The 27,485-nt window shown below is 39.2% G+C and overlaps 1 protein-coding gene across 1 annotated transcript; it reads right to left on the reverse strand.

Annotated features, from left to right (window-relative positions):
* Nucleotides 1-4: 4 nt before the first annotated feature.
* On the reverse strand, nt 5-25,908 carry mrps30 (mitochondrial ribosomal protein S30). The gene is made up of 5 exons (XM_067438133.1): nt 25,291-25,908; nt 24,442-24,587; nt 21,188-21,293; nt 13,516-13,692; nt 5-326 (listed from the first exon to the last, which is right to left on the reverse strand). The coding sequence occupies exons 1-5, from the start codon at nt 25,847-25,849 to the stop codon at nt 64-66; spliced, it is 1,251 nt and encodes a 416-aa protein (XP_067294234.1). The 5' UTR covers nt 25,850-25,908; the 3' UTR covers nt 5-63.
* Nucleotides 25,909-27,485: the final 1,577 nt, after the last annotated feature.

Raw genomic sequence — 27,485 nt, forward strand, 5'->3', positions numbered from 1 at the left:
CAGCTGTATATATTACGTTTATTGACACTCAGAACAATATCATGTATCCATGCTTCAACCTTTTTACCGCGGTTTGTTCAACAAAAACTGCAGCAACAGCCTCAGAACGGCATCATTCCAGCCCAGTACGTCTCCGTCTGTGACTCTCTCATACAAACGCACGCTTTCTGAGCCCCAGCATAAGTTCTTCCTGGCATTGTTGCCATCAGCCCTTGGACTCAGAGCCAAAGTATTGAGCTGATAGCAGAAAAATGAGAAGAACTGCCCATCTGTGATGACAGCCTGAGACACAAACGGTCTGCTAACGTCCTCTTCACTCCAAAAGCCTTGGCAAAACAAAACAGATTTAGTTAAGGAAGTACACATTTTGTTGTTGTTGTTAATAGAGATCACGACTCTCAGCTAAATCAAACGAAAATGACAACAGAAATGACAATTATCATGTGCAAAAAGTGAAATATGTCCTGCAATAATATTGGCATGTTATGCAATTCATCCTCAAAAATAATATGTTAAACAAAATGTACAAAAATTTATATTTTTGTCATTGTGTCTGTCTGGCAGAGCAGATAGACTCAAAAAAATGAATCATGGCATAATTTATAATTATGTATTTGTATCCCTTTGATTTTATTTAAATAATATGTTTTTAAAATGTATGTAGCCAGATTGCTTAGAGTCAATGTAAATTTGTTAATTGTGAAAGCTATTAGATTTAATCAGTTAAAAATTATGAATATGGTTTAAATAGAGCTAGCTTTGGAACTAGCCATATTCATTTAGTTAAATTGTATGAGATTGGTTTGCATAAAGTTTAGTTTATGAAAAATGGAAATGATGCCGATCCATACTCCAGTCGGTAGGTGGCAGTACTGCGCATAGACGTTTCTATGGTTATGCACCTACAAAAAAAAAAAAAAGCAGCAGGAGCAGATGGAACTCATGGACCTGATCTTTATCCATCGTATATTATTTGACTGTTTTCAGTGTTTATATATGTGTTAATAGTGCTGTTGATATCGTATTTCACTAATACCAATGCACTGACTATCACATTTTAATTTAGTCCACTAGATAACTTAACTTGAACATGGTGATAATAAATAAAATATAATGTTAGCATCATTGACAGTATTACACATAACTAATTAAATCAAACCCAGTGTGACTTTTTTGTATTTAGCCTATATGAATTTCTGTATTTTCTCCATTAGTGCATGATTTTACTCAGAACTAATCTTATACTAGCTGTCTGAGATTATTGTATGGTCGCATTTTTTCTCTTTATAACGTTTTGAAAATTGACACTCCTTGCATTGTTGTCCTGCAATGGTGGTGGTAGCCTATATAAGAGTACTAATAATTCTCTAAAAATGAATGCTGGCTTTGTTATTTAATAAGCAAAAGTATGCATTTTGTTTTTAACTACAACTATTTTTCTTTTCTTTTTCTGCTACAAAAATGTATTTACAATACATAGAAAATTCAATACATTAAATTACTATCAATAAATCGCTGCTTGAAATGTTTATGATTTAACAAAAAGCATAACGTAACACGTGATCTTGTTTAACGAGAAGTTTATTCTGTTGCGTCCTATTTCATCCTTATTTCAGGTTTAGAGTTTATGCGTATAAGTACGGTTTACGCTGACATCAAAATGACAAAAAGGCACTGACAGGTAAAGAAAGTGTGTTTTTATGTATTGCATCATAAGTTCTACTGGTTACCCTTTTGCCTTCCTTACATTAATTGAGTGTGTACTTGGAGTTAGTAAAAAACAAAAAAACAAAAACGATCAATTACTACCCCTTCATGACTCTCCAAACCCTAAAACTTTAATTTATCTTTAAAACACAAATTAAGATATTTTTTAAAATATGAGAAATGTCTATCTCTCCATAGACTGCTATGCAGCTACCACTTTGATGGTCAAAAGTTTGTAATTAGATCATAAAACTAATTCATATGAATCAAGCTAAATTTTCTGAAGATTTTATTCACATATATTCATTTAAAAAACGTACACATCAGAAACTCAAGCATGTTAGCTTGAAGTGTGAGAACCAATGAGGTTCATTCTCATGTTACGCAGCACGTTTCAGCTTCAGCGAGAACCAATGAGCTGATGAATGTTAATATGCAAATAAAAGCCCCTTCACAAAAGTCTTTTCAGAAACTTTGGACTAAACCACTCAATTCATATGGATTAGTTTTACAATTTCTTTATGAACTTTTCAAAAAGTAGTTGTGTGGACTGGCAACAGAGTGACAGAAATCTTTGATTTCCTTAAAAATATCTTAATTTGCATCTGAAGATGAACAAGTCTTAGGGGTTTGGAATGACAAGGGGGTAAAATTATGACAATTTTTACGATCCTTTTAAAATTCAGCCTTATTTAATTTAAGTTGATGACTAATTTCATGTTGTTTTTTCTTATGCTTATCTGAGAATGAAGACAAACATCAAGCGTGACTGTATTGTGAGGTGCCTGAATATGTGGTAAGTGTGTGTCAACCTTCTCTCTTTGTTATGAAGGTAAATATAAATGGTTAGTTACCCAAATTGTCATGATTTACTCACCCCCAAGTTGTTCCAAACCTGTATGAACTGTTGAACACAAAAGGTAACCGACCGGTTGACTGTAAGCATTGACTTTCATAGCAGGAAAATGGTTATAGTCAACTGTCTTGGTTACCAGCATACTTTAAAATATAATATTTGGTGTTCAACAGAAGGAATATATGGGTGCATTTGTGGGTGAACTATCCCTTTAATGTTAATTTAGAAATTTGGAGCAATTAAACAACTTTGATTGGTTGGCTTGCAAGTTGACAAAATTAGCGTAGTATATTGGTGGAACATTTTAAGGGTATGGACTAGCTGTCTGAATTTTTTTCCCCTAAGGTGATGAGTGCTTATGCAGACTGGATGGGAAGACAAATGGGTGATCTGTGTTCAGGTCTTTCTGGTTGTATTTGTGAGTTTTGAAAAGTGTTCCATTTATTTTACATGTACACATTTGATTGCGTCTACATATCTGAAATGTCAGTTTACAAAACAATGTGCCTTTAATATTTCTGAACTTAACAATATGACTGTCATTGGGACACCACTCAATCTCTTTGTCTATTCTCCAGGACTGTGAAAGTGAAGAGGCTGAATCTGGGATTGCACAGACAACAAAACCTGCAAAGTGTCACACTTTTTGGACTGATGTATGCCCTTAATTGCAATTCAAAAATATTGCATGTCACAGATTTGTAGAAATGTTTTTGTAATGTAAACGAATATTATCATTGAATCAGATGTGATCTGATTTATCTGTCTACCTCAAGTCTTTCTCTGTTATCTGTCTACCTCAAACACAGTTCTTGAGGAAATGTCTTATTTCTGCAGTTTGTAATTTTCTTTGCATATATTTGTGAAATGAGGTTGTTTGTGGCACAAAAAAAACAGTTTAAAGTATTCAGCTTTGAAGCAATAAATAAATATATATATAACATTTTTTAAACAAGGTGGTCTGGCCATTTTTGGCCGACAGACAGACAGAAAATCCACTGGGGAAAGTAGTTTTTCATAGTAAAAATTATATCATCAGCTAAGGAATCATTTAATTCATGTATATGCCTTTGGTTTGTTTTAATTTTGACAAAATAACGTAATGACATATGTCGCAACCATTCAGAAAGGTAAATTCTCAGCAAGAGGGGTCAGCTCCAGCTTTCCCCCACCCATTGCAGAGACACTCTGGCGATTGAGCACTAGACGTTTTTTTTGCCTCGACTTCAATGTCCGACCATTTCTTTTTTATTTCGGCCAAGGTCTGAGGTTGTAACGCTACAGCATTTACGATGTCTGCAACCTTTTGCCACTCAAGTGGCTTTTAGGCATTAGTAATGCCCATACTGTGCCCTCCAAACAACATTTTTCTCCTCTTTTCCACCTCGGCAACGATAACTTCTATACATATACAGTGTTTACCACAGTATTTTCTTGAAAGGTGGGCCTTGTTTCTTTTCGGGGGTCTGGGGGCATGCACCCAGTAAGAAAATGTTGTACATTTTAAAGATTTATTCATTATTCTGGGGCACTTTAAGATTTCTAAATTAAGAGCACTGATGTATATTCAGTGTGAAAATTTAACAGAAAAAAGTGTAAGCACTGACTTACCGGAACTTTAAAGTGAACTCATTTGTGCACAGCGCTAACGTCACCTGAATTTGCTGCTAAATATACATCTAGATATAAAATAAATCACCTATCCAGGTTTTCCCTGAAGAGAAATGCTCCAAATGGTTTAGAGCGATACAGTACGATTTGGTGATTTTGTTCGACCAGATCACTAAAAAGCACTGGCTCAAAAGAATAATTTATTTTCTGTGTCTTTAGCAATATATGTCCAATAATGATTAATATCTCCGCAACTAACTGGAATTTATTTATTTTTTAACTTGGCCCACCCCACTATCAAGCGGTTCGAGAATTTGGCGAAGGGTTCGTAATTCCAGCCCTCGTAATTCCCTATGCAGGAAAAAAAATCTTGTTTTTCAATAATTTAAGCATGTTGTAAGTACCTTTTCATAAATACGCCTGTTTTCATGGGGTTTTCCAGGACGTTAATTTCAAAAAGTCAAATTCGAGGACTGATCGCGATCGTGATGACGCAGGTTGAGAGGGCACGCTGGCACGTTTTGGCTAACTTCTCACTTGATTGTTTGTTCATTTGTTGTTGGATAAGTGTGTCTGTGTAGTGCAGTGGTGTGTATCATTAGTTTTGGTGTATTCTCGCGGTGTGTGTGTGTGGAGGAGTTAGCATTTGTTTGGTCATTGCCACGTTGTGAGTGAGCGTTTGTTGGGGGCGTGGCCAGCGAGGCAATAAAGCCTCGTGTGTTTGTAGCATTAGGCTAGAGGTGAAGCATCGATTGACTGATAGACAACTATTCTGTAAGTGTTTGTAACTTTTCTCACTTGATTGTTTGTTCATTTGTTGTTGGATAAGTGTGTCTGTGTAGTGCAGTGGTGTGTATTATTAGTTTTGGTGTATTCTTGCGGTGTGTGTTTGGAGGATTTAGCATTTGTTTGGTCATTGCCACGTTGTGAGTGAGCGTTTGTTGGGGGTGTTCCCAGCTGCTTTCAATAACGATACTCAGGTGAGTGTAAATAGCGTGATAGTCCGCGGCAGCGGAAGCGGCAGTGTGAAGCCCTCCTTGTGTGAAGACTGACGAGTGTAAAGACTTCAACTCTTCCCTGTGCAACTCATCCCGAGCAAGGACCCCGACAAGGCACTTGAGTATCATTTTCCTTTTCGGTTTTCTTATTTCTATCTGGCCTTTTCTCTGATCTGTATTCACCATATGCTTTCAAATCTCAACTATTACTACTAGCACTCGTAAATCACGCTCTGTACGCGCGAGACGCCGCAATCCTAATAATTTGCGCAATCTACAGAAATCCTCTGCTATTCATCTCTCAACTCCAATTGGTCGCTGGAATTGCTAGACTGCTGTAAACAACCGAGACTTTATTTCATCTATTGGGACTAATTATCAGCTCAGCCTCATGGCCCTAACTGAGACCTGGATCAAACCAGAGGACACTGCCACTCCTGCAGCCCTCTCAACCAATTTAACTTTTTCACACACTGGTTTGCTTATCTCAAATGATTGGAAATTTGATCCTTTACCATCTCTATCGGCCAGTTAATTTGAATCACACACAATCACTTTTGCTCACCCTGTTAAAATCCATGTGGTAGTGGTCTATCGTCCTCCAGGTCACCTCGGAAACTTTGTGGAGGAGTTGGATGTGTTACTTTCTAGCTTCCCTGAGGATGGCACTCCTCTGATTCTGCTTGGTGACTTCAACATCCATCTTGATAAACACCTAGCCACAGACTTCAGCACTCTACTGACTTCATTTGACCTTAAGTTAGTATCTACTACGGCTACTCACAAATCAGGTAACCAATTAGACCTTGTCTACACACGCAACTGCTCCACGGACAACACTTTAGTAACTTCATTACACACCTCAGACCACTCTCTCATCACTCTTAACCTCATACTGACTCCTGATACAACACGCACTCCTACACAGATTAGCTTTCAGCGTAATCTACGCTCACTCTCTCCCTCTCGCCTATCCACTATGGTTTCATCTTCACTCCCTCCACCTGCTCAGTTCTCAGCACCGGATGCTAACAGTGCTACTGACACTCTTTGCTCCACCCTAACATCCTCCTTAGACAGTTTTTGCCCCCTTTCATCCAGACCATCCCGCCCCACCCCATCTGCCCCCTGGCTGTCTGATGTTCTCAGTGAACATCGCTCTGGACTCAGGGCAGCAAAGAGGAAATGGCAGAAATCGTATCAGAAATTGTATCAGTCTCTTCTCTCTTCTTTCTCTACAAATATCTCCACTGCTAAAACAACATACTACCACCACAAAATCAACAATTGCTCTGACTCTCGCACACTCTTTAAACATTCTCCTCTCTCCTTTGTCCTCCTTTGTCCTGACAAGCCAGACCCACATCAAGATGTTTGGTCTGGAAACTCACCATAGACAGGGCTCAATCCGAGGGGCGGGATAAACGGTTGTCTTTCAGACTCCCTCTGCACGCGATAGGATAGCGCTACACCAACCAGAGCAACGAAGGTGAAACAGAGCTTGTTGATAGATTAAACATTCACCGTATCCGGTCGGCTAAACTCCGAACACATCTTCCCTTTTTAAGAATGACTTCAGTGCCGTTCTTTGTTCTTTTCTCAGAGAAAAGCTTAACTCCAAGTCTTCTAGAGTCGCGGTAAAAGCTGATTCGAAAGACCGCCGCCGTTCGACAGTTTCTGTGTTTACTAGAAGCACGCAAACGCAACTCGGCCGTCGTCATTATGGCCCCGCCTGCCGACTCTATACACGATGTGATTGGCCCGTCCAGATTGTGAGGAATACAGCTCAGAAGGGTATTGAGAGTTCCTAGACGACACTTGCGGGCAGATTAAATTTGCTGCCGCTAGGGTGCGTCTAGATTTCTAGGCTAGGCTCGGGTAACCCCACTGCTTAAGAAACCCTCTCTGAATCCAGCACTTTTAGAAAACTACAGACCGGTATCCCTTCTGCCTTTCATTGCAAAGACACTTGAGCGAGTTGTGTTCAATCAACTCTCTGTGTTTTTTTTAACAGAACAACCTCCTGGACAACAACCAATCCGGCGTCAAAAGCGGCCATTCGACTGAGACTGCCTTGCTCTCGGTAACTGAGGCACTGAGACTGGCAAAAGCAGCTTCCAAATCCTCAGTGCTCATCCTGCCGGATCTGTCTGCTGCTTTTGACACAGTTAACCATCAGATCCTCCTGTCAACACTTAAGACGACGGGGGTCTCAAGAACTGCTCTCCAGTGGTTCAGGTCTTACCTCTCTGGTAGGTCCTACAGGGTGTCATGGAGAGGTGAAGTGTCTAAGTCACATCATCTAGCTACTTGGGTTCCCCAGGGCTCAGTGCTTGGACCACTTCTCTTCTCCATCTAGATGTCATCATTAGGCTCTGTCATTCAGAAACACGGCTTCTCTTATCACTGCTATGCTGATGACACTCAACTCTACTTCTCTTTTTAAACCAGATGATCCTACAGTCAGTATTCGTATCGCTGCCTGTCTAACAGAGATTTCTGACTGGATGAAGGAGCATCACCTTCAACTCAATCTTGCAAAGACAGAATTACTTGTTTTCTCAACCAACCCAGCACTTCATCAAAATTTCTCCATTCAGCTTGGTTCATCAACCATCCATCCAGGACAGCCAGGAACCTTGGAGTTGTGATTGATGACCAGTTAAACTTCACTGACCACATTGGTGCAACAGCCCGGTCTTGCAGATTTGCTTTATACAACATTAGAAAGATTAGACCCTTCCTATCAGAACAGGCTGCACAACTCCTGGTTCAAGCTCTTGTTCTCTCTAGACTGGACTATTGTAATGCTCTTCTGGCTGGGCTTCCAGCATGCACTATCAAATCCTTGCAGCTGATGCAGAATGCAGCGGCGAGAGTGGTCTTTAATGAGCCGAAGAGAGCGAATGTTACGCCTCTCTTCATCAGACTGCACTGTTTGCCAATGGCTGCTCGCATCAAATTCAAGGCACTAGTTCTCGCCTACAAAACAACCACTGGTTCTGCACCAATATACCTAAACTCGCTTGTTCAGACTTATACACCCTCCAGAAGCTTGCATTCTGCGAGTGAGCGAGTGAAACAGACATTTTCCTGGACCGTTCCCACTTGGTGGAATGACCTGCCAATCTCAATTCGTGCTGTCGAGTCTGTAGCCATTTTTAAAAAAACATCTTAAGACACATCTTTTCCAATTGCACCTGACCAATAAAGAATAGCACTTAACTATCCATTCATTTTTGTTTGTTTGTTTGTCCAAAAAAAAAAAAAACGTGTACTTTGCTAATTAATTGAGACTTCTTACAGTTCTTACAGGTTGTTGGCCTTGTTTGTTTCGTTGCTTCTATTGCTCTCCCCTTTTTTAAGTCGCTTTGGATAAAAGCGTCTGCTAAATGATTAAATGTAAATGTTGTACTGACTATTATAAACGATTCTCTGTGCACTGGTGTGGTGCCGGCAACATTTAAGACTGCTGCTCTGACTCCTGTACCAAAAAAAAGGACAAACCTTGACAATTTAAATAATTTGTCCAATTTCCAATCTCCCCTTTCTCACCAAAATTTTTGAGAGGATTGTTGCTACTCAATTACACGCCGATCTAGTCACAAATAATCTCTATGAGCCCCTTCAATCAGGATTTCGGAAATTTCATAGCACTGAAACTGCATTAGTTAAGGTCACTAAAGATCTGTTAGTGGCTTCTGATTCTGGCTGTCTCTCGATTTTAATTCTGCTTGATCTTAGCGCTGCTTTCGACACTGTCGATCATAATGTTGTACTTGTTCGGTTAGGATCTGTTTTTGGTGTGTCTGATACTGCACTGAGCTGGTTTACGTCCGATTTTTCTGATAGAAAGCAGTTTGTTGTTATGGGTGGTTGTAGATCTGCTATTGGTGTAGTACAATCTGGTGTTCCTCAAGGTTCTATCCTGGGCCCTACACTTTTTAACATGTACTTCCCCTGTACTTGAACTACAACTTTTAAGATCGTTTGGTCTCAGCTTTTACTTTTATGCAGATGACACTCAGGTTTATATACATTCAAAACCTGATGTTAATGTGGCTGTGTTCTGTCTCTCCATGTATCTCTGAGCTAAAAAAAATGGATGTCTTGTAATTTTCTATCTCTGAATAGTGACAAGACGGAAGTAATGCTCGTTGGTTCGCCCCACCAGCTACGTAAGGCTGGGTCCCCAGCTTTAAGCGTAGAGGGTTCTACACTTCAGTTTCAAACAAAATTAAAAAATTTGGGAGTAACATTTGATAGTACCCTAACATTTGATCCTCATGTTCTGTGCACTGTCAAGAATCTTTTTTTCATCTGAGAAATATTGCCAAAATGCGTCCTAGGGCTGGGCGATATGGCCCAAAAAAATTATCACGATATAATTTAGCATATCAGTCGATATCGATAAATATCACGATAAATGTAAAATGTTTATTTCTTTAATGTTTAAAGGCATATTTTTGCTCCTGAGTGAAATATGTAGAAAACAAACAGTTAGATGTGGTTTTAAACTGTCCTTTATTGTCAAAACATGACAAACACTTCCCAAACAAGTGAACAATTTATTTAAACTGAGGTAGATTTATTTATTAAAATCTTAACTGTGGTCAGCATTTTTTACTCAACACTATATATCAATAATATATCATTATACAGGGCTTGAAATTAAGCATGTTCATGTGCTTGTCCTTCGAACAAGTAAATCGTTCAAGCTTGTCCAAGTAAAAAATTAGCTTGTCCGGAAAAGTGTGTGTGTGTGTGTGTTGTAAATATAATTTATTCTGAAGCAATATACTCACCAGTGTTCAATCAGCTTTGACATATTTAAATCTGCATATTTGTGGTTTTTATTTTTATTGAATCATTTGAAATTTGTGATATTTTCACCTGTTATAAAGGGCATTTTCCCTTAATCTTATTAAATATAGGCTAAGCTTCATGTTTCATTTTATATTTGTAATTTTGATCAATACATTTAATTAAAAAAAAAAACACTATAAGGCTATTACCAATCAAATTAAATAATTTACACTGAAACATTACAACAGCATTAAATAATGTTTTGAGATTTGTAGTTTTGAATAGACAAATAAGACATGTTGGAAAGTATGTTTAAAGATCAAATTAAACCACCAGTAGGCGGCAGCAGGTGGCCGTCTTAATGAGCGAGTCATTGAGTCGTTCATTCAAACGATTCATTCAAACAATGAATCGTTCATTTACACACGTTGTTGTGAGACGCGTTGCGGTTCTGCTGTGAACGATTTTCGTAGCTGACATAGAACAAAAACGCCCAATATTGCATTATATATATTTAATTGTGTAAGTAAAACACTACAAACGCAAAACGGTCAAAAAAAGCGTTTTAAGAAACATTTTGAGGCCCCTTATCTTGCCTCACAGTGGATTGGTCCACCGTGCATCTCACCGACACACACACACAAACACACCTCACCGACAGTGGGCTGGTCGGGAGAGAGAAAAGTTCAGTATTTGTGGATCTCCAGTAAGGGCTGTCTAGTCTATTTTATTAATTTTAAACACCAGATGACATTATTTCTCTTTTGATACAGGCGATGCGGTCATTAATACATCACCAAACACAAACAATTATGATAGCGATGTACAAGTCCGATGTTTTAGTGATTATAGTTTGGTAACGTTAGCCTGTTGTAAATAAGTCACCCACTACAGCTAACAAGGTAATAAGCCGGTGTGTTAATGTAGATTCACCGCTGTGTTGGGCTCAATGTTATATGGAAGGACTTTGAAGAAACACGATAATTTAATAATTAAATTCCGTGTGGTGAACGTGAACCTATGATAAGCAGTCCACGCACGTCGCTCTGTTTTATGTCGGATGGGATTGCTAAAATATCTCCAAACCACTGAAGTTGAACGAACTAACTTGGCAACGATATCTGTGTCCTCCGAGCTGGCCGTGAGCGCTGCATTTTCTTCACTATTGCTCATTTTATCGCTCCACTTATCTCCGATCCTCCAAGCCTGTCAGCCACAGACTGTAAACATTACCGCGTGCAGCACCCAGACGCCTGGTCTGCAATACGCATGCGCAGCATTACGCGTAGCACGTAAGCATTATATCGAGAATTTATCGACCTGTTGTTATCGTTTTATCGAGGAAAATTATATCGTGATAATTATCGTTATCGTTTTATCGCCCAGCCCTAATGCGTCCCATGCTGTCACTACCTGTGGCTGAAAAGCTAATTAACATCTTTGTATTTTCACGAATTGATTACTGTAATGCTTTGCTGGCCGGGGTCCCAAAAGCTACCCTTAACAAACTACAGTTGGTACTTGAATTCTGTCAGGAAACCGGTCAGGGGATCACATTTCCCCTGTACTTGAATCCTTACACTGGCTCCCTGTCAGATTCCGTGTTGATTTTAAAATTCTAATGCTTACCTACAAGGCTTCGCATGTACTTGCACCTTTATATCAGTGCTTTTAACTCTATACAAACCTCTACGTGAACTTCGCTGCTCAGAAGCTGGCCTTTTAATGGTTCCTAAAACTAAACTTAAATCCAAGGGTGATGGGGCCTTTTTATCAAATGCTCCTAAACTCTAGAACTCCCTGCCTGTGGACATTAGGCAAGCGGAATCACTTAGTGTTTTTAAATTTGCCCTGTAAATGTATTTGTTTAGGGTAGCTTTTACATATTTTGTTTTCAATTGCTGTATTATTGTTATTTAATCCTACATTTCATAATGTTTGTATTTTTGTATTTTATTACTTCTTTTGTATGTCTATGTTTTGTGAAGCTCTTTGAGGTGCATTTTAAAGGCTCTATATAAAATAAAGTCTATATTACTTCAAGCACTTTAAGCACCTTGTACAAACCCTGAAGTTACCAATGCAGATTTGAATGTTCCGAGATTTAAATGTTCTGCTGTGATCTTCAAAGGTTTAAAAGACATGGCCGAATCGCTGTAATTTAGGAATAAGATTGCATGGGTGTTTGAATAGTTTGCAATATTTTAACGATTAATCATGCAGCTTTAGTAGTTTAGCCTGAGCTCAAGACACTTCTAAAATTATTTAAAGGAGGGGGTGAAACACTCAGTTTCAGTCAATCTCATGTCAATCTTCGAGTACCTATAGAGTAGTATTGCATCCTTCATATCTCCGAAAAGTCTTTAGTTTTATTATATTTATAAAAGAAATAGGCTGTACCAAGTCTTTCCGGAAAAAACGAGCGCCTGGAAGCGTATCAAGTGGGCGGAGCTAAAGAATGACGATTGCGAACTAAGCGGTGACATCCTCAAGCGTGGAGCAACCCATGGCTATCTCAGCTAATACAGATAATGATCCAGAATCAAATCTGAGGCAGAAATAAATTGAACAGGAGAAACAGCAACATCAGGACGTCCGTCTCTGTGCTATGTCCTGTATTTAGTGGCCTGTCAACATTTGTGTGTCTTTACTCGCAGTGTATGAGGACATGATTCAGTTTATGGACTATTGTATGTGACTAAACCTTAGCAGTAGCAAGCAAAACGGTTTTGCACGTCAGACTAGTGTAACGTTATACATAGAACAACAATGGAGTCCGTTAGCGCATTTGAATGACGAAGCACGCGATCGTGTCGTTTACTGATGTTTACTTATACGACGGTAGCCAACAGCACAGATATTTGAAGCAGTTTTACTCACCGGCTGCTTCCAAAGCAGGACCGAACCTTTATCGCTGGGACCGCTCCGTCAAAAACACACTTCTTTGGTATGATTTGGTGAAGTCCTGTGACAGCAGTGGCGTGGAAATCCACTTTGAGACGCGATTGAAGCGATGTTGTGAAGCTTCCCGTCATTTCTGCGTTCAAAACGGTTCAAATGCAGCGCTGCCTTCCCAGAATGCTGTGCTGAAGCGTTGAAGTCGCTTGATGTCACTCATAGGAATAAAGTGGAGCGCGGCGCGGACTATAACCGACATAAGTGTTCACGGACGACTGGATCTGCACCTGAGTGTGTTTACGGGCCTGCATTTCCTCTCTCGCTCTAGTCACGCGCGCGCACCCTACCGAGAAAAGAGCCCGCACGGCCCATACAAGGACATTCCGGTCTATTAACATCAAGTCGAGCCATACTCAAAAAAAACTCTCCGAAATCTGTGAGAAACCGGAAGGAGTATTTTTGACACAGAAATACTCTATCAAATGTCCAAAATTAGTTTTTGAAACTTTGTCTATGTTTAGGATGGGAATCCAAGTCTTTAACAGTGTAAAAAGCTCAGTATGCATGAAACAGCATTTCACCCCCCCCCCTTTAAAAATAATACCCACAAAAAGATCCAAAGCTTAAAGAAATACTAACCTTGATACATAGCCTGTGCACTTGTCCATGCAAACAGGCTGGCAATACCGTTCGCTCTTAGTGACACCTCGACTTGATCAGAGAGGCCTCTCTTGCTCATTTTGTCCCTGCGAAACCTATCCGGGACCATGTGAAACTGTGTGTGACCATAGCAGCAAGGATCTTCCAGTTTGGAACCTGTGTAAAAAAATAAATTTAAATTCAAAACAAATACATAATTTATCATTTACCACTTGGCAATATACAATACAGCAGTAGGTCTAAGCTGGTATGAACCTCAGGTCTAACAAATAGATTGAAAATATTTATTAAATATAACTAATCTTGAATCATCTTTTAAAGATTAATTGGGTCCCCCTGGAAGTTTGCTGAGGACTCCTAGAGGCCCCAAAATCTGGTTGAGAACCACTACACTACAGTGATTTTCCTACAGGTAATGATGGGAGAAATGAACCCGATGAGCTCAGTTCTTGTAAAGAAATCAAAACGAGATCAGAAACAGATACTCCAAGCTGAAAGGAAGCCTCAGTGTTAGGGTAGGCATCAGTCTTTTTTTCATTCGTTAAATACATGATCAGGCATAACATTATGATTAATAGTGTGTTGGTCCCATTTTGCTGACAAAACAACTGTGACCTGTCGAGGCATGGACTTCATTAGACCCCTGAAGGAATGCAGTGGTATCTGGGACAAAGATGTAAGCAGCAGATCCTTTAAGTCCTTTAAGTTGCGAGGTGGGGCCTCCATGGATCGAATTTATTTATTCAGCACATCCCACAGATGATCAATTGGATTCAAGTGTGGAGAATTTGGAGGCCAAGTCAACACCTCAAACTTCTTGTTGTGCTCCTCAAACCACTCATAAACCATGTTTGATTTGTGGCAGGGTGCATTATCCTGCTGAAAGAGGCCACAGCCGACCAGGGAATACCATTTCCATGAAAGGGTGTACATGGTTTGCCACAATGTTTAAGTAGGTGGTACTTGTAAAAGTAACATCCACATGGATGGGAGGAGGACCCAAGGTTTCCCAGCAAAACATTGCCCAAAGCATCACATTGCCTTAGCCGGCTTGACTTCTTTCCATAGTGCATCCTGGTGCCATGTGCTCCCTGGGTAAGTAACCCATGCCGTGATTTAAAAGAAAATGTGATTCATCAGACCAGGCCACCTTCTTCCATTGCACCATGGTCCAGTTCTGATGCTCACGTGCCCACTGCTGGCGCTTTCGGTGGTGGACAGGGGGCAGCATGGGCACCCTGACTGATCTGGGCTATGGATATGCATTATGGATTATGCCGCGCTGAGTGGCAGAAAGACTGAGGCAGCATTGGTTTACAGCGCGAATTCAGCGTAAACACACAAAACCAGGCCCTTCGCCAGAAGGGGGGTAGGGGGAGGCTTGTCCACGGACCGCATAGACATCACTGTTCTGAGCTTGAGACGGACTTGATAATAGCGTGTAATTTTCTCACTCAAACCACTGCCACCTGCTGCTGCTTCTGCTTTTAGAGTGAAAAGCTGCCCATAACTGCTTGCCTGTGATCTGTAATCCTCTGTAAGTATTCGTAATAATTGCATATTATCAGCGAAAAGGAGCTAGCAAAAGATCCAGTGTGTATCTGTATTTGCACTCGTCAAATGATTAAATTTCCATCGTGTTTTCACCTCGGTGAGAAATGTAGCCAATCACAGACATGTTTGTAGACTTCTACAACGGAATTGGCCAATCACAGGTGTTGAACTCGAACGTTTGTCCAGGCGCTGTGTTCAGTTAAACACGCGCAGCAATCCTCTGTAAGTGCAGACATTGTGAAAATAAGAGATTCATTGTATACCAACATCACTGCGGAACTTTGTGAGATTGGGTTTATTGAATGAGTGACAGCTTTTAGTGAATATAAAGTATATTACCACCACTACACGCTTCAAAACACGGACCCATCCACATATACATGCGGGATTCCCTTAAAAAATGTGATGAATGACAGTTAAACATTGTCGAAATGAGGCTCCTAAAAATGTCAGAAAAACACGATTCCTGGCTGCATATCATTATCCATGGATCACTGAATCTTTGGCAAGTTGTAAGGATCGTTTGCCCTACTCGTGTTTTCCTCCACTAACTCCAGTCACGCAGCAGCTCTTCTGCCACTCAGCCCCGGCTGAGGGGGCGTGTTACGGCGGGAAAGTGATGCATTCCCTCTATTATCCTAAATTAGATGCACCTGTTTGAGGTCATTAGCTGCATAAAGACACCTGTCCACCTTCTGGAGCTCTGGAGGTTGACGTCACGCCGCCATTTTGGCAGGCAGTCAGAGGAGCGCTAGAGCGGCTGTTGCATTGGTATCTATAACAATTTAAAACCAGACTGTTTAAACCTTACTATTTCAACATGATGGAGAGCTTATGTGCACCAGGATGCCAGAACAAGTGGGAGAAAGCAAATGGGAAATAATTTTATCGTAGTAAGTTGTTGAATTCTGTGAATTTCAGTTTATTCTTTATTCTTAACTAACGTTACTTTTGTCTCACGTAAATAGTGATAAAAAAATATCCCAATACTTAATCGTGAATAACATAAGTGCTTTTATATTAACATCAAGAAAGGCTATTTGAAATTAAATTAAGGATCAATAAATAAATACTGAAGAAAAAAAAAAGAAATTAACATTGATTATGACTGATTTTATTTTACATACACAACACAGACCTATGGATACAGCGGCGCGCTTTTTTGGTTTGTGTTAACCTAACATAACGTTAATCTTTTCACATTTCTATATCATGTAAAACAAGAACATGATGCAGTTCAGTCTGCCTGCTATTCTATCTGTTAATGTTACTCCTGATTGCAGGCTTCCGTGAATATTTAGTTTAAACATAGATTTAAGCTTCAACTAAGTTTAAGTGTGTAAGGCTGGAAAAACCTAGTAGATGCCGAAATGTCTAATCCCTCTGAGAAAACAAAGAAAATTAGCATCTGCACACATACAGTTAGTGTCTCTGTCCGAGATGACATCACACTGAGTGAACCATCTATGAATAACTCTAATTTACATGCCTTTCCTTTCACATGAAACTTCCCCCAAACTCCTGCTCCCCCAAACTTGAGATCACCTGAAATGCACCAGAAATATCTTTTGTTACAATGTCAATCCTCACGATACAGTATTATATGTGTTTGATATCATTTGAAATGACTCAGTGCGACTGGTACAAATATCTCAACTCCACAGAAGTACACTAGAACATCATAAATGTTTTAAGAGTTTTACGATATCTTTCCTTGGTGTATGGTGGGTGTGGCTTTCAGCCATTTGGCCTCTCTTCCATTCAAGTCTATAAGACTTGATTAATGCAAATTCCTATTGTGAACTCATGTTTACATTTGAAAGAGTTTCAAATGGTTCTGGGTATGCATCTGGTTCTGGGTATTTAAGGAAATGTTGCAAAGAGCTCAGGGCTCGTTTCTGTAGTCAGGTCAGCCCGTAAAGCTGGACGTTTCAAGACAGTCAGCATTATGTAATTTTCAGAAGTCAGGTATACATTTCATTGTTTACTTCAGAGTATTCGATGTTATATGGATTAGGCTACCTTTGAATTGATTATGTAATTGGCATTATACATTTACCTGACTGTTAATAAATTGTTACACTTTGATTGATTCTGACTTGCTCTGGAATTATTTAGGTTACGAACAGACATAATTTCAACAAAGGGTTAAACGGAATAATTAAATGTGTACGTAAACTATTAAATATAAATGACCAAATAACCAAATGGCATTCTAACCTAAATTCTAAATTATGATTAAATGGAGTCAGATAACGAGGAATTGGAATGAAATCCCTTTTCCCCGCTGAAAAGACTGAACGTGCAGCGACCTTCACCCGCCATCGTTAGCCTCCATTGGGACGATTTGGGCGGCCTTACAAGTGTAACGCAAAAATATTGCATATAGCACTAGTGCATCAACGTTGTAACTTAGTGCCCATTTACGTCAAAACTAGGCTAGTTGTAACTTGCGCACAGCTGGTGCAACAGGTGCACTGACAGGAAAGCTCTCCGTTCCTTTATTGAGACACGTGAAAAGCACCCCGGGGGCAGTTTACCACCACCGCGGTGGTCTAGGGGTGTGCCAGTGAACGCACCGGCGGTGGTCGGCCAAACATTTTTTTGTTTTTTTTGTATGTTAATGCTTTACGTGGATATTATGACAAGTGAAGTACAACGCTTTATTTACAGAATAAATCGATCTGGTCACCCAATTCTCCATGAATTCAACAATGGGCTTACTCCATTTTATTCTACATGGAATCCCATATCTTGAGACGTAAATGAAGTCTCTCATTCGGCATGAATTTTTTTTCCATGGCTGAGAGGTAACAATTGCGGGCCTATTTATTTTGTAAATAAAGCGTTGTGCTTCACTTCACATTGTGTCATAATATTCACATAAAACAGTATTTACATACAAAAAAAACTATTGTTTGGCCGACCTAAAACATGACTGTCAATCTCCCTCGGACTGGGGCTCAATGAAAGATCTCACCTCGTAGGGTCTCAATGATCCTCAGAAAGGTGAGAAATCAGCCCAGAACTACACAGGAGGAGCTGGTCAATGACCTGAAAAGAGCTGGGAGCACCGTTTCCAAGGTTACTTTTGGTAATACACTAAGACATCATGGTTTGAAATCATGCATGGCACGGAAGGTTCCCCTTTTTGGTCATAATTTCACTAGACGTGTTAGGAGGAAGAGGAATGATAAGTACCATCCCAAGAACACCATCCCTACTGTGAAGCATGGAAGTGGTAGATACATGCATTGGGGGTGTTTTTCTGCACATGGGACAGGGCGACTGCACTGTATTAAGGAGAGAATGACCGGGGCCATCAATTGCGAGATTTTGGGGAACAACCTCCTTCCCTCAGTTAGAGCATTGAAGGAGTGGCTCTGCAAGAAGCATATCAAGGTTCTGGCATGGCCTAGCCTAGCTCTGTAATTGCAAACAAAGGCTACTGTACCATATATTAACATTGATTTTCTCAGGTATTCAAATACTTATTTGCAGCTGTATCATACAAATAGTTATTAAAAAATCATACATTGTGATTTCTGGATTTTTTTTTTTTTTTGATTACATCTCTCACAGTGGATATCCACCTACGATGATAATTTCAGACCCCGCCATGATTTCTAAGTGTTCAAATACTTATTTTCCTCACTGTAAATTGTCTTTTTTAATTTGTTATTTTATTCAATTTTAGGGTTTGTTTTATGGACAGCTTTGTTAATCAGACCAATAAGAGACTGAACTACAAGTCTTCTTTTTTATTATACAATTGTGTCATGATGTCTGAAAATGTATAAACTTGAACAAAAACAATATAGACACTGGTTCATTAGTTCACAGAGATAATCTCTCTCTCTCTAGAGGCAGACCACTGAAATCTCATAACATTTTGAAGCAGTTATGTTGTAACGTAGCGTCATTTACTGAAATCGTGTAACTTTGGCAGTTTGATACTGGCTTGAAACAAATTATTCTCAAAGGTTTCAAAGCTTCATGCGTTTCAAAAGCACCCATCACTAACTACAGGTGTTCACAAGAATTGCTTTTCTGACTACAACTGACACTAGCAATGTAATAAAAGTCATGCTCAATAAACAGATCAATAACTAATTATTAAAAAAATGAATGTATAATAGTAACACTTCTTTCACTTTATAGTTATCAAGCAACACTATTAAGACAGTAAATGTTTACTTTAATTTGAAGTTGAAGTACACAATTATTGACATTTAAACAAAAATACATTAAAGCTAAATAGAAATATATAAAAAAACTAAATTACTAAAACTAAAATAAAAAAATTAAAGCTAACTGAAAATATTAGAAAATACTAGGGATGGGACGAAATATAGTTTGACAAAATATCGCGATACAAAACGTGACGAAACGCATCGAGGTCGAAAAAAATGGATCGCGAAATAAAGATAGATAGCACCATAGATATCCATAATAAAGGCCTTTATTATGGATATGTATGGATGGCACTGCTGCATGATTTGCGTTGTATATAAATAATTTAGTGTATTATATGTGTGTGTGTGTGTGTGTGTGTGTGTATGGGGCAGACATAACAAAACGCAGCGCGCATTTTCTGTTTGATCTGAGAAGATTTTCTGTTTGCCCATAGTTGGAAAAAGTGAGAGCAGTCAGATTTTTTTACGGTCTATGAGTCAGACGCAAAGGATGCAGCAGCAAACATTAATAGGGAAAGAAAAGGGTTGACATTAGCATTAATATTCTAAACCAAAAATGCAGTTATTGCCTACATAAACTACCATATTTTCTGTTTAACTTTTATTAGACTCCAGAAAGAAAAGGGCGTTTTTTCACTGAGCACATTCTCTGCAGTCTGAGCGCGATGCACAGCAGCTCACTCTCGCTCATGTCTGAGGTAAATCATTAACACCATCACCCCGCTTACAGTACACGTGTTTTATTGAGCTAAATACAGTACAATCGGCTAAAATGAATGCACAGGTTACTTTCCTGAACAAGCGCGCTCCCGAGTCGTCCGTGTTCTTCACACTGTCCACGTGAATTACGGCCCAGTTCGGCGCGCACACGCAAAATACCGGCAGTTCAATAGGGAATGCGGATCTCTTAAAGGGGCCGCACTATATTCCTACTCGTGTAATATGGACCTCCTCCAGGTATGGTGTGGTTCTGGTGTGCTCAGTGGTACACATTAACAATTTTTCATACGAACTGTGCCCTGTTCTGAATTAAACTGCCAGTGTAAAAACTCCCTTTATATTGTTAAAATGAGAGAAATCACTACTTACTCATTATTTTTAAGTTTAGGCTTAAGAGACATGAACAATTTCTTAGATAAACATATCTATGACCTTTGATATGTCTAGTCTTCATGCTGTATTAATTATTATTGAATAAGTATGATTTCACAAATAATAAATGTACATTTGCATAAAGCATGCATATTTGTCCATACCTATGTTGATTAGAGTATTAAAAACTTAATTTAAACTTAATTTAAGATACATTTACAATTGCTAAAAAGGTGCGATTAAATTGCTATTAATCGCGAGTTAACTCATGACAATCATGCAGTTAATCGCGATTCAATATTTTAATCGATTGACAGCCCTACAGTGCCCTCCACAATTATTGGCACCCCTGTTTAAGATGTGGTCGCGGACTTCTAAAAATTCTCCTTTTTTTTTCAAACAACATAGAACCAAAATGCAAAAAAACCCTACCTTTCATTTAAGTACATTACTTTGGAGGTAAAAAAAAAAAATCACAGATTTGGAAAGAAGGAAAAAAAAATTGATATCGTATCGTGATGTATCGTATCGTAACCCTGGCATATCGAGGTGCATCGTATCGTGAGTTTAAGTGTATCGTCCCAGCCCTAGAAAATACTGTATTATATAAATCAAGTAAGACTAGATAATTAATTGTTGTATTATTTTGTTTAATTTTACTGTGTATTGCTTAATTTTGTAAAGGCTCACTAGGGACGGACATTGAGAATTAGCTTCGGCTAAAATGTTGTAGAATGTAACGTGTTTATGTGACATACTTGTCCCTATTCAAATAAATAAATAAATAAATAAAATAAAATTAGACCAACCTATGAAGATGTTGTTGTCATACTGTCTCCTAAACAAGGGGAGCCGATCAGGAGCCAAACTGATAACAGGAACTTCAGCAGAGATCTCTGCCTCAAGAGGAACAAACTGCAGGAAATGACATCAGTCTTAAGCACATATCATACATTTAGGGGTGTGCCGGTTTCAGAATTGGTGATGATGGCTATGATGTGAGTTAAATGTGACGGTTCTTAACATAACCTAGAAGATAGATTTATGTTCGACTGTTATAGAACAACTTAGTTTGAATAAAAAATGCAATAACACTTTGATAGTCATAAACAGGACTCAGGCCACAGCCTGTATGGAAAAATAAATTGTTAACTTAATGTTTGAAACAGCAGGTTTTCAACTTAATCGATATGAAGTGCCACTATATGCAATCATCACAGCTCTTAGTTTGTCTACAGCATCAGATGTCGACGCCGTCCTCTCCAGCAGCTGCAATTTGTTTACAGATGCCATAGCAACTCAAAGGTCACCAGGACTTATACGGCTTTATAAAAGCTATTTATTTGTTGTAAAGTGTAATAATCATCTCAGAAAAAAATATTCTAATGTCAGGTGCAGTTGACTTAGTTGATTGTTTGCTTACATGTGTAGGTTTAGGGACAGTGTCATTATGCCAACATTATCTTCATAACTTCTTACGAAATAAAAAGTTTATCCCTCTTGTCAACATTATAGCTTGGTGCATGTGAGCGCGGCGCGCGCTGTTTAACTTACGTCATATAAGGACGCACACTCAAAAGTAATCCGGTCAGGTTGTATACATGGTGAAGCATGTTGGTGTATTTACGTGCCAATTTCGCTAAGAGCTGATAGCGCGTTTCATTGGCCCTCATTTATCAAAAGTGCGTACACCAAATTTCCAGCGTACACCTTGCGTACACCCAAACCCACGGTGACTTTGAGATTTATCAATATGGACGTTGGCTAACGGCACGCTCAAATCCTACGCCAGCTCAGGAGGTGGTGTACGCACGTTTGAGAAAAACAATTCCTAACACCACAAAACGCACTGAACAAAGATCTGCTATTTTATGACCCACTGTAAAAAACAAAAACAACATAGTAATTATAAACTTTTTTTTTTTAATATAAAAATTTATATATTTTTGTGCAACGTATTCAATGTTTAATTTGTGTGACTATAGGCTACCAGAGCATTTGAGGCATGTATTCCTCCAGTTGCGAGGCTGTACGGCAGCTGCTCACGGACTGGGACTGAATAATTCAGACTGACAAAATAATACAAATTACATTCTTCATCTTTTAAATATTAATAAAATAAATAATAACGACATTCTTCTTCTAAATAACAATAAGCGTCATTAATAATAAAAATCATAAAAATATAATAAAAAGAATCTTACAAATTGTCATGCAATTATTAATGTGAATGAATGGTACTCCACATCACATCATCATCATATCGTACACATGTGCTGTGATACGAAATTAAATGCTAATTGTTTCAAAACGTGCTGTAAAATAATGCATTGTGAGGTTGGCATAATTTATCATCCAAACAGCTTTAAACTGCTGGAATGCGCTTCGGGTCCATATTCGTTTGTTTTTTGGGTGCCTTTAATCACACTCTTTAAACTCCCAAATAAAACAATTTCGCTTTTTTCCAATTCCCTGGTAATTGTCTCGATGGGCAATCATCTCACTAGTTCAGTAGTCAGGGCACTGATCAGGGAGTCAGCCCATTGACTTATGTCCTAATCAGTGCCCTGACTAGTGGGATGATTGAGACGCGCCTGATCTCCACGTCGGAGAAGTTTCGCTTCTTTGCCGTCTTCCGTGTGTCCATGGCGTAAAATGAGGGCGTGGGGGAGGCGGAGACTTGAATATATAGGGGCGTGTTATTCTAATGACGATCGTTTTTAGCCACGGCATTTATCAAGGGCAGGTATTGCGTACACCTGGATTGCAGAGGTGCGCACAGTTTCATAAATCAGGCGGTGAGAGGAGTGCAAGCGTAATCTTACGCCAACATATACGCCCATTTCCACGCAAGATTGATAAATGAGGGCCATTGTCTCTCCACCATTCCAGTGGATTAGCCGTTGAGTCAATTGGTTGTTCTTGGATATAGCGGGTTAACTCCGTGTCAGTGCGCGCTCTGATCGGTAAGGGCAGAGATTTCAGACCTCCGTTTATTAAGGAGATGATGATCTCCAAGATTTCTCTTTTTGGTAGGGGGTGGTGCACAGACCTCTCCTGAATCATCTTCGCAGTAGCAGCTTCCGAAGCACCACTAAAGGCGGGCGTACACTGTGCGAATTCGGACACTCGGAAGGTCGTGAGATATTGCAGACGCTACGAGTCATTTAATTTGATCATCGCATCAAATCAGCTGATACACGGCACGACTGTTTGCCCCGCGAGCCGGCCGCGATCACACGAGTTTTCATGTAACACAGACACCGGAGCTTTCAATGTTGCTGCTATAGCTTCAGATACAAAAAATAAAGAACAAAGGTGTGAAAATGATTTGTTGAAAAGCAGAGAAAAGCCATTCCTTTAAACCGAAACAACCAGAGGGAGAGAGAAGAGTGCACGTGAGAGAGAGAAAGTGTGTGTGTGTGTGTGTGTGTGAACGCAGTATGTGGCAGCCACTGAGCTAATAGTCATAGATAATAGTCATAGATTGTGCGTATGTGACGTGCTTGTGCATGATTTGGCAATAGGGGACAGCCATATGCTGGTAAAAATCGGGCCGACTCCCCGAACTTTTTAAACATGTTTAAAAATTATCGTAAGGTCGGGAGGTGCTCTTAACGTGCTCGGCTCGTCTCGTATTTCCTCTCACACGGTGCGAGCCGCGATGATAAGAGCATCCACGATGTCCACGCGATTTCTCCCGAGAAAAAAATATCGTCTGCGAGTTCGTACGACAGCAAAAATCGCACCGTGTACGCCCGCCTTAACTCCGCCTCCGTTTCCCTCGTCAGCTGATACAATTTCCCCCCGGAGTGCATCTTTTTTTTTATGTTTGTGAAAAATATTTTAATAACACGGTTTTGGCGGTTATATAGTTCTAATGACGGTGTTTAACTATAACCGTCGGTCTCACGGTTATATACTAACCGTCACACCCCTACATACATTAATGCTATTCCAGCAAAATATTGCATGACAACCAAAGTTACAATTTAAACACCGCCTGTAGACATGATTACATTTGCATAAATTATATTCATCATAATGTGGTACCCCATCCTACCTCAGGAAGTTGTTGTGGGATTCTGATCTGACTGTGAGGTTGGTCATCAATCTGGAATCTCATGGGCTCGATCCGTCCACTCCTGTGCCCTGCTGGAATCGTCCTTTCCCCACGTAACCAGTAATAGTTGACTTGCGGGTCAAAATCTTTAATTTAAATTCAATAGAATAAATACAAATTTAATAGAAATTCAAGTTAAAACAGAACGACCAGAAAAACATTATATACACTTTCAAGCCGGTATGAACAGAAGTTGCAAAATCCCTGTGATGTATATCCGAGTGAACAAGAACAAAAAAAGTGTAGACTTCATTCTGTCCATCTGGAATTGATTGGATCTTCAGAGCAGTGACAGGACAGGTATGAAAGTGAAACTGTGAGGGACAGACAGACTTACTGTGTTTTCAATTATATCCGATTTAAAAAGCTCAATTAGATCACTTGTGTTTCACAGCTCATTATATCTGGAGTATGTCTATGGAATACTGACATTTCTTGGAAAGCTATTTTTGCAATGTTTCATCAGCAGAACAATCCAAAAACATTAAATAACAGTACAACGCACTGAAAAGATTAATGTCTGTTCCTCACAGCCTCACTTTCATTTAAAGAGGGCGCTTCTGCTGTGAAAAAAGGTTTATTATTTGTGATTCACAGATTGTCCCGCCCTCACGCCAGTAAACACGTTATCAGAGAAGTCGTTTTAAGAGGGATGGCAAGATTTTTAAATTTAGGAATAATTAATTCATAATAAACACTGTAATATTGCATGGGGGATAAGTAAATTTCATTCTGACTAAGCAACACAACAAGAAATCTCACATGAGAAACCATGGAGGCCAAACTCACCTAAACTAGACAGGCACAGCACGGGGTTTTCTTTGGCCAAAAGGTTTTTTAGACCACACACCAAGTTCCTTAAAAACGGAGTGACGAATTGCTCTTGCTCTTTGTGAATGAAAGTTCTCCCTTTCTTCAAGTACCAATGTTCTTGTAAGATGAAGCTGCAGACTACAGATCGCGCCTCAGACAACAAAGATTCATCAATCACTGGGGCGGACTCGGTGTATTTCTCTGGAACGCCGTTGAGATATGCGGTTTTGGTGTAGTGCTGGTACCATTTATCCGCGTTGAGAGCAAATGTCTGGGGATAAATTACGTACTTCTTGCGCTGAACGCGAGTTAGCGCTCGGATCTTCTCCTGGACGGTGCGCGTGCGCAGCTGCTCGAAGAACTCAGTCACCACGCGCCTCTTCGCTGACTTACTCTTCGCGGTCCGAGAGGGCAGAACAGGTGGATATAAAATCTTTGCTGCGGGAGCTCGAACCTGGACATTTCTGTTACAGACGAGGCGTGCTGATGTAGCGGAGAGAAAAGGATGCAAGGGCAACCTGCAGCAAGACGCCATGTTTTTCCCACGTGATATGTATAGCTATTCTTCGTTCATTCGGTGTCACTGTATGGTTTTCTACTGCCATCTGCTGGAGTGGATGAGGCCAAATCTAAGCTTTTGATTGTTTAAAATGTTTTTTTAATATTTTTATTTTTTATACGGTCTGTGGTTTAAATCTTCTAATTTTATGGCCCGGTTTCAAAGACAGGGCCAGGATTAGTTCAATTAAGGCATTTCAATAAAATAAATGTGCCTTAGAAAAAATAAATAAAATAAAACTAAAAACATTACTGATGTGAATTATGGCACTGACATATTTTAAGTTGCTTTTAGTTAAAATAGCTGAAACATGCATTTTAGTCTGGGATCATTAGCTTAAGCCTTGCCGGTGAAACCGGGGTATAACTACTATTTTATCAAGCAAAACACTTGAAAAAATATATATACATCTACTATATTTTTCTGTATTATCATGAAACTACCTGCATTTGTTTTGGCATTGTACTTGCCAAAAAAAAGAGGAAAATATTAATTTAATACATTTTGCCTACATACATTTTTGAGGGCTAGGCTATGTTTCATTTATTTCATAAATACACTTTTATTAACAAACATATCTAGATGTAGCTGTAATATAAATAATCACTAATAAACTGTACATAGAAGTTTGTCCTCTTTTACTTGCCCTTCTATGCATTTAGTATTTGAACCAAAGTGCATAATGTTGTGTTTATTTAATAAAACATTTGAAAATCTCACTAAATTATTTCATGATTGATCACATTTCACCTTCAAAAACTGAAGCTAAAATATTTGTACTGTGATCCGATGGCGACTTAAAATCAAATATTGATTTGGTTGATGCATACATATAATGAAAAAAAATTTGCTACCAATATGTTATGCAGATTTATACTGATGGAATAAAGAAACAAGAGACAGGAGTGACAGGTTTTGGTGTGATAATTCCAAAGAAGGGACTAGAAATGAATAGAGGACTTCAAATAATCGAGTCTAATTACAGATGGTAGCAATTTTAATTGCTTTGAGATGGGTGGAAAAAAATAAAAATAAACAAAGTTGTAATTTGTTCAGACTCTTCATCAGCTCTGGTAAGCTTAAGGTCATTTCTGTCCAAATGTCGTCCAGATATATTATTTGAAGTTATTTAGTCTGTAACTATGATTATAAAACAAGGATGCCATTTGTTGTGATTGTCAGCGCACGTGCATGGGTAAAATAAATGAGAGAGTCGATGAGGTGGCAATTCATGAAAACTAATGTTGAGATGCAAACACAAATTAGTAAAGTAGCTAGAGATGAACTGTATAATATGGGGAAAAAACTTAAAGGGGGGGTGAAATGCTGTTTCATGCATACTGAGCTTTTTACACTGTTAAAGACTTGGAGTCCCATCCTAAACATAGACAAAGTTTATAGACTAATGTTGAACGTTTGATGGATTATTTTTGTGTTAAAAATACTCCTTCCGGTTTCTCACAAGTTTCGAAGAGTTTTTTTTTGAGTATGGCTCGGCTTGACGTTAATAGAGCGGAAGGTCCTTCAGGAACACAAGGTCCCGAAAGCAACACAGGACGTCCGTCTCTGTGGTATGTACTGTATTTAGTGGCCTGTCAACATTTGTGTGTCT

This window comes from Pseudorasbora parva, chromosome 3, assembly GCF_024679245.1.
Source record: "Pseudorasbora parva isolate DD20220531a chromosome 3, ASM2467924v1, whole genome shotgun sequence".
NCBI lineage: Eukaryota > Metazoa > Chordata > Actinopteri > Cypriniformes > Gobionidae > Pseudorasbora > Pseudorasbora parva.